The 19,522-nt window shown below is 35.7% G+C and overlaps 5 protein-coding genes across 5 annotated transcripts; 4 read left to right on the plus strand and 1 right to left on the minus strand.

The window, feature by feature from the left end:
• Positions 1 to 1,294: 1,294 nt before the first annotated feature.
• On the plus strand, positions 1,295 to 1,999 carry LOC110736841 (periaxin-like). Its single transcript, XM_021917169.1, has one exon. The coding sequence runs from the start codon at positions 1,295 to 1,297 to the stop codon at positions 1,997 to 1,999; it is 705 nt and encodes a 234-aa protein (XP_021772861.1).
• Positions 2,000 to 3,440: 1,441 nt separating this feature from the next.
• LOC110736850 (proteoglycan 4-like) lies at positions 3,441 to 4,676 on the plus strand. Its single transcript, XM_021917179.1, has one exon. The coding sequence runs from the start codon at positions 3,441 to 3,443 to the stop codon at positions 4,674 to 4,676; it is 1,236 nt and encodes a 411-aa protein (XP_021772871.1).
• A 1,742-nt stretch (positions 4,677 to 6,418) lies between these two features.
• On the plus strand, positions 6,419 to 7,678 carry LOC110738332 (periaxin-like). Its single transcript, XM_021918698.1, has one exon. It carries the CDS (start codon positions 6,537 to 6,539, stop codon positions 7,404 to 7,406), a length of 870 nt encoding a protein of 289 aa, XP_021774390.1. The 5' UTR covers positions 6,419 to 6,536; the 3' UTR covers positions 7,407 to 7,678.
• Positions 7,679 to 8,746: 1,068 nt separating this feature from the next.
• Positions 8,747 to 12,059, plus strand: LOC110738340 (small nuclear ribonucleoprotein SmD3b-like). Its single transcript, XM_021918711.1, has 5 exons — positions 8,747 to 9,049; positions 11,114 to 11,166; positions 11,247 to 11,313; positions 11,407 to 11,463; positions 11,645 to 12,059. The coding sequence occupies exons 1-5, from the start codon at positions 8,891 to 8,893 to the stop codon at positions 11,702 to 11,704; spliced, it is 396 nt and encodes a 131-aa protein (XP_021774403.1). The 5' UTR covers positions 8,747 to 8,890; the 3' UTR covers positions 11,705 to 12,059.
• A 361-nt stretch (positions 12,060 to 12,420) lies between these two features.
• LOC110738325 (protein LAZ1-like) lies at positions 12,421 to 19,235 on the minus strand. The gene is made up of 9 exons (XM_021918688.1): positions 18,923 to 19,235; positions 18,217 to 18,454; positions 18,071 to 18,127; positions 17,402 to 17,510; positions 16,727 to 16,911; positions 16,544 to 16,632; positions 14,135 to 14,396; positions 13,341 to 13,592; positions 12,421 to 13,219 (listed from the first exon to the last, which is right to left on the minus strand). The coding sequence occupies exons 2-9, from the start codon at positions 18,367 to 18,369 to the stop codon at positions 12,863 to 12,865; spliced, it is 1,464 nt and encodes a 487-aa protein (XP_021774380.1). The 5' UTR covers positions 18,370 to 18,454; positions 18,923 to 19,235; the 3' UTR covers positions 12,421 to 12,862.
• Positions 19,236 to 19,522: the final 287 nt, after the last annotated feature.

Here is a 19,522-nt window from a genome sequence, read left to right on the forward strand (position 1 = left end):
CCAATTCATCTTATTTTCACTTTATTAAGCAAAAGTTTGATATCAATTGCCAATGGTAAACTAAGATTTAAGATAAGGAAGGTATTCCGTACTATCTAATTATTATTGAATTTTCTTTGTTTTATTGCTTGTTAATTGATTTGTGGACACAATTGCCAATGTTGTATTGAATTTCAACTTATTATTATTATTATTATTATTATTATTATTATTATTATTATTATTATTATTATTATCTAGTGAGAGCATTTCAAATCTCTCTTATTATCTTACTGCTACATTAGCTATGAAAGATAAAATGCGATGAACTTGAACAAATTTCTAGATGCAAGGACTGTAACTCCATAACTCCATCATCTCTTAAGTGAAACTTTTAGTTTACCTAAACTTCTTTAAATTTAATAAACCCATGCACAAAGAATCTCCAGGTAGCTAAGAATGTTTGAATGTTGGTTTTGGTGTAAAAAGAGAGATGTAACACATAAGGATAATAATGTGGACAAGATTCGATTCCAAATTTTGGATATCACCCTCAAAACTTTAACCAGATTAGTTGGCATCTACACGTATCCAAGAATATCATTGCCCAAAATTTGTTCCGCGGATTAAAGTTATTCAACTTAATCCACTATAGGTCATATTCAAGTGGTTAAATATTCAGTTTAATTAGATACAAACCCGGGTATATGCAAGATGTTACGTGTCCGTTTGTCTAGGTAACATTATCTACTAGAATCAAATCATATAAGGGTCTGTTGTTTTGGATTTCCTTTCATATGCTTTGTCTGCATGAATCCATTTTCATTTACTGTACAAAGATCAATGATTATACAAGTTCCTAAATTATTGTACTAGTTATGTCTCTCTCGGTAATTGATCATACCCCAATTGCATCACATCAGGAAAAATACAAATATAACCATGTGAATGAAATACCCATATTATTCTTAATGACAGTGATAATACAGATGAATTATATTATATGGACAACTTCCACCACCTAATAAATCCATTCCTCGAATGTTGTTCTTATTCTTACCTTATCATGCTATATATAACCACCTACAAACATGGAAGAAATACACCATATCCTTAGCCGATAATAGAAAATCAACAAGTAAAAATTACTTGTTCATTATATTCTATTGTTCCTTGTTTGTACAAGGTAGGATCATTATATTCCTAGCTCATTTCTAAACTATTTTGTTTACACTTTAAAGATTGAACCATGAGTTCTCGCTTGATTTCGTTATGTCTCATGCTCATAAGTTGCATGTTGATGAATGTTGCCATAATGGCATCAGCTCGCGCCCTCCTACATATTCCTAAGTTGGAGGTACCTAAAGTTGGCTTGCCCGATCTTTCAAACCCCACCGTGGCCAAAGTTCCAATCCCTTCAGATCTTCCCAAGTTGGAAGTGCCAATAGTTACCTTGCCCGATGTTGGTAATCCCACTATGCCCAAACTTCCAAATCCCACAACTCTCCTACCAGGACGCGGCCTCCTAGATCTTCCCAAGTTGGAAGTGCCTATAGTTACCTTGCCCGATGTTGGTAATCCCACTGTGCCCAAACTTCCAAATCCCTCAACTCTCCTACCAGGTCGCGGCCTCCTAGATCTCCCCAAGTTGGAAGTGCCTGTAGTCACCTTGCCAAATCTTGGTAACCCCACCTTGCCCAAACTTCCAATAATTCCCACAACAGTTTTACCAGGTCGCGGACTCTTAGATCTTCCTAAGGTTGAAGTGCCTATAGTTACCTTGCCCGATCTTGCTAACCCCACACTACCCAAACTTTCAAATCCCACAACAGTCATACCAGGTCGCGAACTCTTAGATCTTCCTAAGTTGGGAGTGCCTACAGTCCCCTTGCCTAATGTTGGTAATCCTACGTTGCCCAATCTTCCTAATCCCACGACGCTCGTGCCTACACTCCCCTTAGTACCCAAGCTTCCTTTGCCCACAGAACTTCCTAATCCCACAATTCCTCAGATCCCATAAATAAGGTTGCCAATGCCGGCCGGCATCATCTCAAGAAAACGTTGAAGGATACAAACTGTTTCCATGAATGTATCTAACGTAATGATGTATCCCTAGTAGTATAATATTATTTGGACTCTAATATCTATTTGTTGCTTTATTTTTTATTTTATTTTTTGGTTTCAAAGAATGTAATTTTTCTTTGCAATTTATCATTTTAAACCTTGTACTTTTGTTATCTTAAATTGATTTTTTATGTTGTAATTTTGAATAAATAATGCGGATTTTTTTTATCCCGTTTGTCTCATGCATGCACATCAAGTTAAACCAGGCCCTTCTATTATCACAACAATTTTTCACAAATAGACAAAGTTGCACTAGAGCGCTAATTATGACATTGATGCTTTCCAAAAAAATAATTTATCTAAAGTTCATAAAATACGGGTCCGATTATAAAATACTTCGTATTTAACATGTCTATTCATCTTTTTTTTTGACAAGTGTCTATTCATATTTAGTATTGAGTTCGACGATCAAATTAAATGAAGTACTGATATGCTTCACGATATATAGGTCCGAATATAATTCATGTTAATTAAAATATTTCCCTTTTATTTTATATTATAGAGGCAATATAATGAGTTTGTTGCTTTTTTTTTGTTTTCTTTTTTTGACAAAGAATAATATAATGAGTGATTGAGTCCTACTCCTTTTCCTGAAAAGCTTAATAAAAATTTACCAAAAAAATATCTAATAAACAAATTAAATGTTATGTACAACTTTGAAATATTTTATATCTTACAAATAATACCCCAAAGTTGGACATAACATTTAATTAAGATTTTGGGTTCTCAACTAGACATCATTTCAAACACAGTTATATTTCTCCATTAACTGTTTTTTTTTTTTTTTTTTTTTTTTTAGGAAACAAACATAATTATAATAAATTTACACAAGATATTGTTAATTAGGACGATTAGATTATTATAATTCATTCTAATAATCAAAAAGTTATCTTGTTATTAATTGACTTCTTCTAATGTCCATTTTTTACTAGATTTGGTGGTTGTGAAATTATAATTTAATTCCACCATTTTTTTCCTTCTTGTTATTAGTTTAGCTAGAAAAGTAATTGAATCCATGTATCTGATATTATCCAATGATAATTGCTGATTATCTAACTATTCCATTAAAAGACAGCTAAGTCATATTTTTCTTGATAAATTGGTGTAATAACAGTTGAGAAGTTGAACAACATATGCTCAACCTCTTACACCTAAGTACCTAACCCTTGTTGTTGGACCGTTCTCTACCCCTAACCTTACCTATAAATATCCCTAAGCAAGAATCAATACACCATATCTTGAGCAAAACAAAAAACATCTTCTTCAAGTACAAGTTCTTTCCCTTTTAATCTTATATACTTGTTCAATTGATCGCTTCTTTCAACTAGGCTTCAACCATGGGTACTCGCTCGTTAGTTTTGGTTATGATGGTTGTTGCTTGCATGATGTGCACAAGCACAAAGCCGGTTATAGCACGTCGCCTTCTTGAAGCATCCGTGCCTGAGGTTCCTAAACCAGAGGTGCCAAAATTGGAGGTACCCGAACTTCCAAAACCTACCTTGCCTGAGCTACCAAAACCAGAAGTGCATGAACTTCCAAAACCCACAATTCCCGAGCTCCCAAAACCCACATTGCCTGAGCTACCAAAGCCAGAAGTACATGAAATTCCAAAACCTACCATCCCCGAGTTACCAAAACCAAAACTACATGAAATTCCAAAACCCACCATTCCTGAGCTACCAAAGCCAGAAGTGCATGAAATTCCTAAACCCACCATACCCGAACTACCAAAGCCAGAAGTTCACCAAATTCCTAAACCCACCATTCCAGAGCTACCAAAGCCAGAAATGCACGAAATTCCTAAACCCACCATTCATGAGCTACCAAAGCCAGAAGTGCACGAAATTCATAAACCCACCATTCCAGAGCTACCAAAGCCAGAAGTGCATGAAATTCCTAAACCCACCATTCCTGAACTACCAAAGCCAAAATTGCATGAAATCCCAAAACCCACCATTCCTGAGCAACCAAAGCCAGAAGTTCATGAAATCCCAAAACCCACTGAACCTGAGCTACCAAAGCCAATAGTGCATGAAATTCCTAAACCCACCATACCCGAAGTACCAAAGCCAGAAGTTCATGAAATCCCAAAACCAACCACACCTGAAGTACCAAAGCCAGAAGTTCATGAAATCCCAAAACCAACCATTCCCGAGCTACCAAAGCCAAAATTGCATGAAATCCCAAAACCCACCATACCCGAGCAACCAAAGCCAGAAATGCATGACATCCCAAAACCCACCATACCCGAGCAACCAAAGCCAGAGGTGCATGAAATTCCAAAACCTATCGTACATGAGCAACCAAAGCCAGAAGTGCACGAAATTCCAAAACCCACCATACCCGAGGTACCAAAGCCAGAAGTACATGAACTTCCAAAACCTACCATCCCTGAACTCCCAAAACCCACCTTGCACGAGATGCCAAAACCAGAAATACCCGAACTACCTAAGCCCACCTTGCCCGAGCTTCCCATCCCTAAGATGCCCGAACTTCCAAAACCCACATTCCCTGAATTGCCTAAGCCAACCATTCCAGAGGTTCACATGCCTACTATCCCAGGCCATCCTTGAAGTCCAATCCAAGCTCCATTTCCTCGGATACAATCTATGTGTTACATTTAAATGATTAAGATTATAGGTGTATTTTGATGCATTGCATATTTTTTTTTCACTTGAGTTATATTTATGATTTTGTACTACTGTAACATTATGTGTTTAATTTTCATTTTCCTTTTAATCTACTTCGACTAAGCATTGTTTTTCTATTTGGCTTGGTACGTACGATATTTGTATTCTACATTTTATGTTCTCTTTCGAGTACGTATATAATAATACTTTGTAATACTATGTTTTTTTTTTCTTCTCTAGTTTCGTCAATGCTCACATCCAATACATGTGCCCTAGCAACAAATTAATACGGAGTAACAACTTATTCATATTTTTAAGCAGGAAAACATGCAAGAATAACTTGTCACGTTAGCATGCATATACTCAGATCATATACTCTACTTATCCAAGGAATGGAAAGCGCAACTCACTAGTATATGCTAAATAATTTGTCACGTTACTCAAATCTTTGTCTATGTATAATACTTAATTGTAAGACAACTTATAACAAGTTAGTAAAAGTATTTTGAGATTACACTACGAGATTGATCTAACAAAATTCACCATGAATATAGTTACTTCTTGTATATCTATCGATATGTATCAATATATGAATAATCATTGTCAAAGTTTTCCTCTTCACATGGAAGATTCTATAAGGGAAATACACAAACGATCGAAATGAGCATTTTCGTGATAGATTTTACTATACAGCCTTGTCAAAATTAAATACTCCCTCCGTTTTAATGCATATAATATTTTAACATACATGCAATTAAACTTACAATATTACTTTAGTGATCAGTCAAACTATTGCATAAAATTGCAATAGTTGTGATCAGAGCGTGAAATTTGGTGCAACTTCGATAAAGGAATTTTGTAGAAAACTGTGTTATACAAGTACTAGTATTTTGAAATACGTTAAAAAAACACTTGTAATAAAAACAAGTGTTAAATATTTTGAGACGGTGGGACTACATAATATGATAATACAGAGTACTTTGTAGTCAATAGTGTGTTATTTTTTTCTTTTTACTAGTAGTTGAGCAACCACATAAAAATTATCAATGAATGAATCACCCAAATTAGCATGCATGCTCATTCAAACAAAGCAAGTAATTTTGAGATCATCATTTATAACGTTGTTCATTTTCATAAGTGTACTTTAAAAGTACATTTAACTTGTTACTATATTTTTCATAACTACTTCATCCTCAAAACTAACGTGTAGCATTTCAAATTTGCATAAATTTTACGAGTAAGTTATTTAAAAGGGAGGTGGCGTAGTAGAATGAAAGACATACATACATTTCATTTTTTAATTTTTTTTTTCAGTTTTTTGTCAAATTATAGATATATAATATCGTAGTGGTTGCACTTAAAACTTTAGCTTTATTTTCTCCTTCCAAATATTAATGTTAACATAAAATTTAATATAATTATTCTTAGTTTGTGCCTAATAGGACAGGTGGAAAACATGTAGGCCATACATAATAGTATTTTGATTAATTTACAAGGCGTGTGTCAAAATAAAAAGATTAATTTACAAGGCTTAGTTATATGGTCTATGTCATTTTTTTTTCTAATAATGTAGATGAAGGTGTTAAACTGTCCACGACCTATATCACCAACCTATACTTGTATTAGTTGTACTCTTATGTATTTTACAAGTCTCCTCAAAATTGCCATCTATATATATAAATGCTCTACATATCTCAAGTCCATAACAATCCTCTTGTAAGATTATCATTTTCGTCTCATTGTATTGCCTTTTTGTGCTACATAATTCATACAAATTTTGGTGTACTAGTGAGATATTACACCATGATTCGGCACCACTCTTTGTTCATTTCAATGTTGTTGCTTGCTACTTGCATCTTATTGAGTAGCAATGCAAATTTGGTTGCTTGTCGTCGACTTTTGGAAACATCTCCTGCAGAGCTTCCGAAGGAGCCTGAGGTGCCAAAGATGCCTGAATCACCTAAACCAGTTGTTCCAGAACTCCCAAAACCTGTGGTACCAAAACCTACAGTGCCTGAAGTGCCAAAAATTCCTGAATTGCCTAAGCCCACAATACCTGAAATTCCAAAACCTCCAGTGCCTGAAGTGCCAAAGCCTGAGGTACCTAAAAAACCCGAAATGCCTAAACTTACAACACCAGAGATACCTAAGCCTACAGTACCAGAACATCCAAAGCCCATTGTACCTGAAGTGCCAAAACCCGAGTTGCCTAAACCTATAGTGCCTGAAGTACCAAAGCCTGAGTTACCAAAACCTGCTGTGCCTGAATTGCCAAAACCCGAGTTGCCTAAACCTATAGTGCCTGAAGTACCAAAGCCTGAGTTACCTAAACCCGTTGTGCCTGAATGGCCAAAACCCGAGTTGCCTAAACCTATAGTGCCTGAAGTACCAAAGCCTGAGTTACCTAAACCCGTTGTGCCTGAATGGCCAAAACCCGAGTTGCCTAAACCTATAGTGCCTGAAATACCAAAGCCTGAGTTACCTAAACCTGCTGTGCCTGAATTGCCAAAACCCGAGTTGCCTAAACCAATAGTGCCTGAAGTGCCAAAACCGGAGGTGCCAAAGATACCCGAAGTACCAAAGCCTAAAATTCCAGAGCCTCCCAAACTTACAGTACCCGAACTACCTAAGCCGGACGTCCCAAAAGAGCAAGAGAAGCCCAAAATGCCTTAAAGAATTACCAATACAAAATCTTTGCTTATAATTAGCATTGGATGAACATTTGTACACTTTATTGTTTCCTTTATCATAGTTTATGATACAAATTAAACCTCATTTTTTTTAATGATTGTGTGTGCTCTAGGCCAGATAGTTATGGCTGCTTATATATATGTACGTTTTCTTTTATTTCCTTTTGTACAATGCTTGATGTATGGCCTTTGTGAATTAAATTTTTTATATATTTGTTATGTCATTTTTTTAGTTTATCAATTGATTTAGTAATATTCTGTCTTTTCTAGCTAACGTCTCTATTACATTATCAAGTTTTATCGAATATTCATAGTTTCTATTCCAAATCTTTGATCACTAACACCTGAATCTACCAATTCATTATTATTATGAAAGAATTGATTATATATATGTCAAACAAACTTTAAAATTAACTTCAAACTTATTCCCATTTTAATATTCACTTAAATCTTACAAAAAAAAAATTAAAAAAAAAAAAAAAAAACTCTAAGAAGATCTAAAATGCATTAGGCATAAATTATAATTGTAGGAATTTTATGCGAAAAACGTATACACAATATCAATACTCAAAGTATTGGGTGAGTATACCCTAGACAGAAATATACATACATTTTCAAAAGCTCAAAATCAACATGATGGTGCTTTGTATTCCTCCATCAACCACCTTTTTCTCCTTCCATGCCAACATATTCCGGAATGGAAAGAGTATATTTGAAAGTTGTATTAAAAATCAAATGGTGTTAGATATTCAAGAACAAAGGAGTATATTAAATTTATTAAAAATAAATAATATACTATGTGAAATGTTCAAAAAAACTTATATCTATATTCCAAAATCTAATACGGAGTACGTTTAAAGTCTTAATGTAAACACCTAAAAATCTCATATTAAAAGGTCATCTACCTACCTATACTATGTCCGTATTGTTTAACCCAAGTTGCTTTTATCTATTTCGCCTTGAGTCCAGACTCTCACAATACCTTCTTTTTGCATATATATGAGAATTCATGGTCAAATATTATGATATTCAATTATCCAATTTAAAATATTCTAATCCTGAATAACTAAAAAAGTTGACATCCACAATAACCCGACTCAACAACATTGAGACTACACATGGTAGGAAGAACTTGTATTCGATCCCCATAACAACAATTGAAAGAGGACTGAAACCTAACCGCCCAAATTGATCTGCGAATTCGGATTAGCCCTAAGGGTGAAACGGGTAAAACCCAAAAAAAAAAAAAAACATAAGTTTGGGCCTGGGCTTACATATCTGTAAAACGACGACCCTTTAAAACCCGGGTTCTTTTACTACCCAATTTCCAAATTTGAAAAAATTTCCTTGGGTTTTTGTAAATTGTTCTATACAAGTGAGACTGAGAAAAAAGAGGGTTTAGGGTTTTCACGTCAGAAAACCCAGAAAATTTCTGCAGATTAAAGAGGAAGAAGACGAAGAAGAAAGATGAGTAGAAGCTTGGGAATTCCGGTGAAGTTGATGCACGAAGCCACTGGTCATGTGGTTACTGTTGAGCTCAAAAGCGGTGAGCTTTATCGAGGTACCATGATTGAGTGTGAAGATAACTGGAACTGTCAACTCGATAGCATTACTTTTACTGCCAAGGTACTTCATTTTCTCTCTCTTAGGTTTTCCTTTTTCTGGGTTTTTTGCAATCTGGGGTTTGGTTTGTATAATTGGCGGCATTAATTTTTTTTGTCTTTGAAATTAGGGTTCGTTGATGTTTTAATTTGGTATGTTTTTACTGTTTTAGAATTTGCTTATAATGTTATGCCTGATGATAATTCAAATTTGGTTGATTTTCATGAGAGATGAGGGTTTGTACTAAAGTTCTAAGAAATATTGATAATTTGTAGAAATTAGGTTAGATTTTGTACTTACATTATGGTTTCAATGTGAGTTGATTGATAAATTTGTGTATTGTATGCTAGTTATCCGTATCGGGTGTTAATCAGATGCAAAGGTAAGTATATAAATTTGGAGACTGAATCATGACTGTGTCAATTGTTCTGTGGAACGAGGTCTACTGTGGCTCGAATTCTACACTGGTAATCTCTGCTAAGGATAAGAGCTCGCTAATTGATCAATCCGGTGGACAGTGGTCAATGTCACCAGCTCTTTTAAAAAAAAAGAATACGGGTTGGAAATGGTTGTAACTTGTGAGTCTAATATTCAAGACGCTTAATAGGAAACTTGGAATTGTTCAGAACTGAGAGGGCATACTATGGGAACTAATATGATCCTAAGGTTTGGCAACTTGCTAATAATTGAAATTGGTTACTGGGTCATTAAAGAACTGCTTTAGGATTCCCCCTTTTATCTCTGTCATTGATGAGGATTTTGTATGCGTAGGTTTAAGAAAATATGTCATGATCTGGTTGATAGGCCTTTGTAATTGATGCACGGATCTTAACAGTCGGGCATTTGAAGGATCATAACAGTCAAAGGACATTGAGATAGGGATAGAGAAAAGGTTTGGAGAATTTATCCTAATTAGGTGCATAGATGAATCAAAGGACATTGAGCTGTAGGCTGTAGCCAGTACGTTAAAGGATTTTGGAAAAGATTGGCAATGTAAAATGGTTATGGACTTTCTTGTCATTTTATAAACCACGGCCTATTGTGGCTTAGATTCTTATGAACTTATATTTTAGATTTCAAATGTGGCACAAAAGGTTATGTTGACATGTTGCATATTTCAAAACCTTGGATATTTAGATGCTGCTGATGAAATTACCTACTAGTATGGCTCATATGAGTTCTGTATGTCTGATGTTTACTACTTTTATTGATTATTCCTTTGGTAGTCAATATATCTAGAATTAGAGGTTTAGAATGAAAGTTGCTTTGCTTATTGCCAATGGTAACCTTAATTTCAAACGGTAACATGTTTGCTTGATTAAATACCAAAGTAAGCAGAGGATCAAAAAGCGGCATTTGAAGTTGTTGAGTAGTTATTGGTAAAGATTGCATTCAGGTTGTTCAGTCTGATCCATTTTGGTCGTTTAATTTCCAAGTCTTGTTCTTGGGGTGGTGAGACCATGGGAGGGTTAGAAGGATGTCTTTTTCAGAGGCTCACAATCAATCGTGTAAGTAATACTTGTATATTTTATAGGCTGGAGCTCTTGTAACTTTGAAAAAAGATGAAAGGAGAATGATGCTTACTTAAAGAAGCCGGCGGAGGTTTCTGAAATCTGAAGTGTCTATGCGACTATGCCCAATTTTTGGATGCTTTAAAAATTATCAAGGAGAGCTTGGTGATTAGGACTTTTATGACAGCCATTTAATGGGTGACTAATTATAGATGTGTGCGCTGGTATGAATAGGAGTTCTGTAATTATTTAATAGCAGAAGGATGGGAATTAGTTTCATGACACGTTAATTAATTCCATAAGTTTTGATGAAATAACAGTGTTACAATCTCTACTCATGAGTTCTGGTTGCCTAATTTAGCTCCCATACAATAATTAACACAGTGTTACAATCTCTACTCATGATTTCCGGTTGCCTAATTTAGCTAAAAACGGTGCTGAAATACGTCATTCTAATGCCATTTGTTTTAGTATGATTAGTCCTGTTTGAATTGTTTACATAATTTCACGTGAAGGATCTAAAGGCTATATATGGGATTTCTTCATTCTGTTGCTGATATTATTGTATGATCTGCAGGATGGAAAGGTCTCCCAACTTGAGCATGTATTCATTCGAGGCAGTAGAGTCAGGTGATTAACCTTTACTATTATCCCTCAGGAGGTTGTGTATTTATATTGTGAGGCTAATCGTTTTCTGGAAATTCTTTCAGGTTTATGATAATACCAGATATGCTGAAGAATGCTCCAATGTTTAAACGTCTAGATGCCAGAATCAAGGTATTTAGCCAATTCTAGTCTACCACTCTCCCTTTTTCTTTGAAAAATCTTCAACATTATATCACATTATTGATTTTCCGTAAAATTTCTCAGGGAAAGAGCACATCACTTGGTGTTGGCCGTGGTCGTGCTGTAGCAATGCGGGCAAAGGTTAGATTTTAATGCTACTGCTCTCCCCCCCCCCCCCCAAAAAAAAAAAAAAAAAAAAAAAAAAAAAACATCCTGTGTGTTGTAATGTTGTATGTTCTAAGCTGAGCTGATTTCTTATTTTTCACGATTATGTTTCCGTAGGGCCGTAGGCTAACATGTCTGGCCATCTTTTCTTTTGTAGACTCAGGCTACTGGTCGTGGTACCCCTGGCAGGGGAGTTGTGCCACCAGTGCGGAGGTAAAAAAAACTGTCGGATTGCAGGTCCAACTAGTGAGCTTTCAGAGTATTGCTGCCCCAGTGTTATTATATGAGGATTTTGGTGTTGAGGCTGCAGTTTATGTTTAGTATCTGAGTATACACCTGAACCCGAGATGTAAGAAAATGATCTGATTTCAGAATGGCACTGTCTAGCTTATTTGTTCTCAACATTCTGAAAGTGTTTTCATGTTGTCTTGAATAGTTGAATGTTCATAGATGAAGGTTTTTGGGTAGTTTACTTTATAAAGGAATTTGAAACATCTGTCCCACTTTTGTGTACCTCAATTTGTGCAACTCGTTTCCATATATTCACGTTGAAGGCTTTTCATTTCTATGAACAAAAAAGTGATGTGCTGAGCATATTAGCTTATTAAAAGAGCTGTCATAAGAAAGCATGCGCATGCGTAACAGACTTTAGAATTGCTCACAATCAATTGCTCTGAGTTACCTAAATCTGAATTCTTAACAAAATAAAGTTGCTTGATCTTGAACCAACCTAAAAGCCAATAAATTACAAGTTAATTAGCAATCCAACCCAATCCAAATAAGCCTACTATATTTACTTACTTTGCAAAAATCGGTAATCATTAGTTAAAACCCAGCAATTCAGCATGGGTTAGTTTTTTTTTAGAAGCCGCAGCAAGGCTAATTTATATACAGGCAAAAGTTCATGCATGTTGGCTGTAAATTGCCTTAAGATAGTTCAAACAATTGGGCAATATATTTATCATATACACAGTCAAATGTCAGGTATCTGAGGCACTGTGATTCAAAACTCAGAAGTGCCAGATTTGGTACCCAAAAGGTTTATGGAAGCTCTATACATCATACTTTTCACACCCCTCCATAACACAGCAAAAGGAAGGGAACAAAAAGAGAAGCCAGTATAACATGCATTGTAATATCACTGCAATATATTAGCCAAGGGCTCTGACACAAGAATGTAGTGAATAAACCATCATGTAGAGACTTATCTCCAACGCTGAGTTTTCGTCCATGACTAAGCTAACAAGATGGAAATAATGAGGCTTCAAAATGGAGCATAAATCACGGACATCAAGCACAGTGCAAATTTGCGATGTTTTACACATGATACTCAACATCCTTTTGTGCATTCTTCAGAGTTCAAAAGTTTTCTTAACTACTCTTTAACGACCCATCTACGACCATGAATCATGTATCCCCCGTAGCTTTGATCACTACTGCTCTCACCACCACTTTCACTTGCATAACCTGATTTTTTACGGTGCTTCTGCTTTCTTCCCTTTAAGGCTCCACTGTCACTGATGCTACCATTTAGAAGTGGGTCATCAATACCGCGAATCTCTCTCCTTGGAGGTGAAGAAGTGATGCAGCTGTCATCCTTTGTTTTTCTCTTATCTTTGTCACGCTTTTTAATATTCTGAGAGATCTTATGTATTTTCTCATTGAACTTTGTGATTCCCTTCTCCATAGGTTCCACGGTATGATTAACAGTAAACTTTAAATCTTTAACAATCTAAAAAGCAAACAATAAGTTAGATGCTGGTGTGCACAAGGCGAAAAGTATAAAACAGAGATTCAAAGGTTTAGCCAGTAATAAACTTATAATCCCACAAGATATGATGAAGGATGCTTACATATCCACCACCACCGAGAAAGACATCCCGGACACTTTGCCCAAGGGTCATCCCACTCTTATTAGAATGGTCAGCTTGTGGAAGACGCACTTTTGTGGGTCGTTCGCTATCCCGAACCTCATCAGGATCTACAGGACAGTCAGCTGAGACGTAGTCTCCAAGAACAGCAACATTCCCAGAAAAAAGGTCTCCCATTAATTCATAAGGTTTTGCTGGAAACACATACAGATGAACCACAGAGGCAATACCCATCTGCACTGGTTGAACATTTAAAATTATTAAACTTCAGAATATAAAGAAATACTTATCAGCATGAACTTTATGGACAAAGTTTAAAAGCACAATAAATGCATGATCATGCAAGATGGACACAAGTTTAAAATCTTTCAAAGATGTTTAAGGAGTCTCGACAATATTTGAACTTTAGATTCCGATAAAATGACACAGAAGAATCCCTGATGAATTCCAAGGCTGGTCATGAACCTTTTGCACTTTAGAATCAAAGGTCTAATGAAAGCACCCCTTTGCAATTTTATACATTAATACATACATCTACACAATACACGCTACTTTACCCTGCCTAAGGCAGAATCTCAAATAAAGCAAATTTGAGTATTGGTTTGGTATGATATGATATATTCTTCAATCGACTCCGAGTCTCCGACCATATAAATTTTGAATCAGAAACTAAAGCGATAACATGGTCAGGAGCAGATGGTTATTGTGCTTGTAATGGGGATTGATCACATGATGCAGCAACCAAAATAGCTACTTCCAACGAATACAACAAGTACCTCTATGCAAATAATAAAGTCCTGGACACTGGATTTAAACTGCAATGCTTGAGCTATGGGGCTTTTAAACAGGCCAAGATCATAGAGAATAGCAATGGCAATCCCTTGCCACCATGTCAGAAATACAATGGACTTGAATGTCAGAAATTTGGCCAGTGGTTGTATTTGCGCCAATTCATCCTTCGCAACTGTATAGAATTGCACCAAGCAATATAAGGCCCATGTTTGACTGAAATTCAGGACTACTGCCATGTAAGGATACCTACAAAACAGAAGATTACCTGAACTGTAAAGTGAAGAAGGTGAAAGAAAACGTTCAGGAATTAGTTTACAAACAAATATAAGAAAATAGAAAGATCATATTCCTGACAAGCTATATCATCCTTGATCCCTGAAAATCATCTCAGCTTATTGTTAAGAAGTCGTACAAAAGGTTTTCTCACCCCTATTGTTGCTGCTGCTTGAAAGAGGCTGCAGTATATCAACAAAGCTAGTCCTAAAAGCAACATCTTGTTGTTGGCTATATTTCATAGAAAAGCAGCTTAAGACAGACTTGCTCTAAGAAGTTTCCTGCAGAATATCTATGTTTTTTTGTGGAGCTGAAGTGGTATGCATTGAACATCTTTCTTTCAATGTACATATTTTCCTGAAGAGTGGATCAGTAATTCAGTATTCTGGATACTTTGAGAGTTTGCAGGGGAGTAGCAGTTTTTTACCTGAAGTTGAAGCAAAAAAAAATACTACTCTGTAGTGGGAAGAAGCAGATTGTAGGAAATTTTCACTGTATTTCTCAGAAGCTATGAGATATGGATGCAGAGAACAAGCAACTTTCTGAAGGAAGCTAATTAAGCAGATCACAGTACAGGTTGTAATTCTATCATTTATAGGGTGGCATGTAGATATTCCGATGTAATGAGAGATTATATGTTTGTACTAATTGAGTAAGTTTAGTGCTTCAAATGAAGAATTCTTTTACCTCAACATTCCTAGAGACAAAGTAGTTAGAAGACTGATGCATAAAGCCTAATCCAGGTGAATTATGATGTTTGATAGATGGCGCTTGTACTTAAATTCTTTACTTGCCAATATCTCAGCTTAAACTATCCTAGAAAATACTTTAAAAGGCCTTAATCCACTATTTACCCTTGCCCAATATCTTATCTGGTTACAAATTTTGACTTAGACACGCAAAGATACTCCTACATAGACACAGAACCGCAAGCTTCAGCAAAGTATTGATCCTAAAAACTGGGAGAATATAAAGCAGTTCCAAAATACAAAAAAGAGCATGCATAGTATTGCATACAGAATAGAGACAGTGTAAAAAATAAGAGCAAACTCCAACTCATCCTGCTTTTCATGGTTCCATAAAATCCAGAGCAAAGTAAATGTTCTAATAAATTCAACAGTCAAGCAAGCATATTAATGGGTATTCTTATAACAAATGGCCACATGCGAAGTTTCCTAGAGCATGTGTGAGTGTGGAAACTAGTCATGCAGTATAAAGATTTGCTGATTTGTGGAGCAGATTGTCAGCCTTGTAAGCAATTATAGTAGTTAATAACCACATGAGAGGGAACCTCATTGTTATAGTGCCAACCAATCAATCAAAGCCTTAATTCCATAAGTGGGGTCGGCTACATGAACCAAAAGTGATTATTCCTCCACCACCCCTTACGATCAAGTACCTTATTCTCATGCAAATCCATATGCTTCATATCCTTCCTAACTCCTTCCAACCAAGTCATTTTCGGTCTCCCTCTACCTCGTTTAACCTCTCCATGATCCCCCTCTTCCACTCATTAACCAAAAATCATTTAAGCTGTCTTAAGAAAAAGTTTTCACCATATTAAGTCAGAAAGCTTAGCAACAAAAATTTATTGGTCAAACTCTTTGGATCAGCATAATTCATGGCTAACTTTGGTAAATAAATATGGTTCCCTTCATGAGAGAAAACACAAATTAGCAGCTGCAAACTTTATATTTGTAAATATTAGCCTTAGTTCAACTGAATCAACAGCCCTCATCTAAAGCTAAAAAAAGCTGCAGTACCAGCATGTTTCATCACATTAGACAGCAAATACGCACTTTTCTACAGGCGAAAGCCAGTCAAAGTAGCTGCATAAGAAAAGTGAAAAGCAATGACATGACATTTAAGAGACAGTCTTGAAAAAGAAATTAATTAACATGAAAAAATATGAGTGTATTATGGTGATACAGTTAAATGCAACAATGTAGGTTTACAAAAACATGTAAAGCAAAGAATATAATAACGTCATTCATACAAAAGCCTAATGGATATAGAAAGACAGATAGTAAAAATAAAATAAAAAAATTAAACACACACACACACACACACACACACACACACACACATTTCATTCTAACACATGTTATTATCTTCCTTACCCACAAGTCAACTTGAAGTCCCCATCACAATATACACCGTAGGCTTCAAGAATTATAGCTATTATAGCAGTCAATGATTTAATAATCATCTGCAAAGAAAAAAAAAGAAAGGAAAGGTTATCACTCTCCTGATGACACAGAGCAAGCAGATGACATGCAGAAAATAGAGGTTTTCAAACATACATACTGAACAATTCCGATCTTAACCACTTGGTACAACCATTGACCAAGTTTCCATGGCTTAAAGAAAATATTCATAGGAAAATGATGCTTAACAATTCCCTTTTCCGAACCATGCTCCAACAAGGGCACTTTCGAAGCTCCACGTCCTTCCCTTTCCAAGAATTCAATTGTTCTCTCTTCACCGCCTGCAGAAAATTATAGTACTTTAGTGAGCTAACGAACAATTATGCATGTATTTCAAAATTTTCAGGCACTTCTTACTTCCTACATACTCAGACAAGTAAATTCTACACAAATTTGAGATGTTGACACCAGCTTAGCAAGAATCTGAGAAACAGCTCTAACTAGAGACGTTCATAATCTCTGGTAACCAACTTATCACTAGACTAGCTTAACTTATACGCACAAAGGGAAATCACACGCGTGCATATTCAGAAAAGCATATTAAAATAGGCAAAAATATCAGCATAAAAACATTGAATAAGTTTTTTAAATGAAAAACAGTATATATGAGCCACCATCAGCAACAGATGGAATCAGGGGATGTTGGCTACAACCTCCAGTTATACATTTCTCCAAGGTAAAGCCCACAAAAGGAAAAAGCAATAGTAAACTATAATGGTCAAAGAAGTCACCAGACTTACTCTAAAACTTAACACATAAAACAAAACTTACCCAAACATGCCACAAGGTACCTTCCAAAGCAATACATCGCAAAAGATTCATAACAATCACGTAATATCTCAATGTCAACACTTATTGATGGCTTCATCAATGAAACAAACTGCATGAATATATGTAGAGCAAGTCAGAAGAATAGTGGTAATAGAAACTCGGAGAGATTATAAATTTCAATAATGAATTTCAGCAAAATCCCTTCAAAGTTGAAACCTGTAAACCAGCACCCCATATCATTCGGTACCCCAGCCCCCAAGTATGCCACCTATATATTTTTGTTCTTTTTCTCTTTATTTTCAGGGGTAAAGTACCAAGCTTGTACATATAGGAATCTAAGGACCCAGATGATCAATATAAATCACTGGCAAAAATTACATACCAGTTGGAGCTCATAAGGCAAGCACAATAAGGAAAAAAAAAAAGGGGGGGGGCAAATGACTGCTAAAATTTATCAGTCTGCCTATGCAAAAACACTAGAGAACTCATCGGTATTGGTCCTGTTGGAGCTCGAATTATTAGTTCTTTTTTTTTTATCAGCCAAAGGGGTTTCATATGTTCACTGTTTTTTATTTTTATTTTTTTTTTTAATTTTTTTGTTTGTAATAAGCATTAATCAAAACATTGACAGTTTTATCACACAAAAGTTCACCCATTGTTGGACCTTACCGATTCAATAGAATAGCATGGTACCATTAAGATGACTCCAATCAGAAATTTTTGCTCCTAAATGCAATACCATACAAAAGGATTAGTTTCAACACGTGAAGGTAAAATATATAAGGAGATACAAATTGAAGAGATTGAGATCAAACCTCTGGATTCTTATATGTAGAAAGGTGCTCGAAGACAAGGTATAATGAAAGACATAGGGTCAAAATCACACAGGCGCCCGCAATAAGAACAGCCCATGGAGGAGCAGTATATGCTGGATCGAATTGTAGAATCGTATGAAAATTTGCCCTCATCAGTATAGTTTACTTGCAGCTAGAACTTCAGCAATTTCAGACAAAACTAGCATAATGATCAATGTAACTCCATACGGATTCGCCCCTGCCCAAGCACATTACCAAACCCTAATCAAAACTTTAAGCACCAAAACTTCCCCACAACTCTCAGTCAACTACAACATAATTCCAATTTCCCAAACCCCCTAGTCAACAATTACACGGAAGATTCCCTAGCATATTTCAGTCAAATGATCAATTGAAAACCATAAACCCTGAATTTGTCAAACAACCCCAGACAAAAAAAGAAGAAAATTACCTTGTCTATAAAGATTTTACCATAAAGAACCAATCTTTACATATAAACTGCATAATCTTCTCAACCCAGTAACCAAATTCAAACCTCTTCAAGTAACCCCACCCCAAAAAAATCATCCCATATTAGTTCAATCAAATACAACATTGAAGGGTAAAATATGAACAGAAAGAACTATGATATACCAATAAATAATCAAAAATTAAATATCAATGCAATAAGTTTAAAAATCAGCAAAAGGGTAAGACATAAACTTACCCAAATCGAAGAAAATTGAAATTCAGATGATAGAAAATAACAGTGAAGATCGATGATTGCGGTTGACCGGATCGATGATAGAGTGTCCTTCAAAGATAATGATGGCGCGAATAAATAAAATATGCTCAAAACAAATTAATTAAAGGGGTTTAATTAGTTTTATAGCTTTGAAGTTTATCCCCAATAAACCCAGTTCAAGGATGTGCTGAATATGCTAAATTGCTAATGCATCATCAACTGGTTGGTGAGAAGAGAGGTTGGAAGACTTGGAACCATACTTTTGGAGAGTTTTGTGAAAACTTTTTTTCCTCTAAATTGCTAAACACCACCTACAAAAATATCATCACCGCCAACATTCGGTTTGAATGGACAATCGTACCCTTATTACTTCACCACCCCTTATCCTCCCAGCGACCCACAACTCCTTCTGATTGGCAATGACCACCATCACCCTGATCGGCGACCCACCATACCCTCCTCTATGACAACCCACCACCTTCCCTCGCCGGCGGGAAGGTGGTGGTTTAATATAAAATTTTTTATTTCAGGCAACCGCGGTAACCGATTTTGGGTTCCGGTTATCGCACACGGTAACCGGTT

This window comes from Chenopodium quinoa, unplaced genomic scaffold, assembly GCF_001683475.1.
Source record: "Chenopodium quinoa cultivar QQ74 unplaced genomic scaffold, ASM168347v1, whole genome shotgun sequence".
Classification (NCBI taxonomy): Eukaryota; Viridiplantae; Streptophyta; class Magnoliopsida; order Caryophyllales; family Amaranthaceae; genus Chenopodium; species Chenopodium quinoa.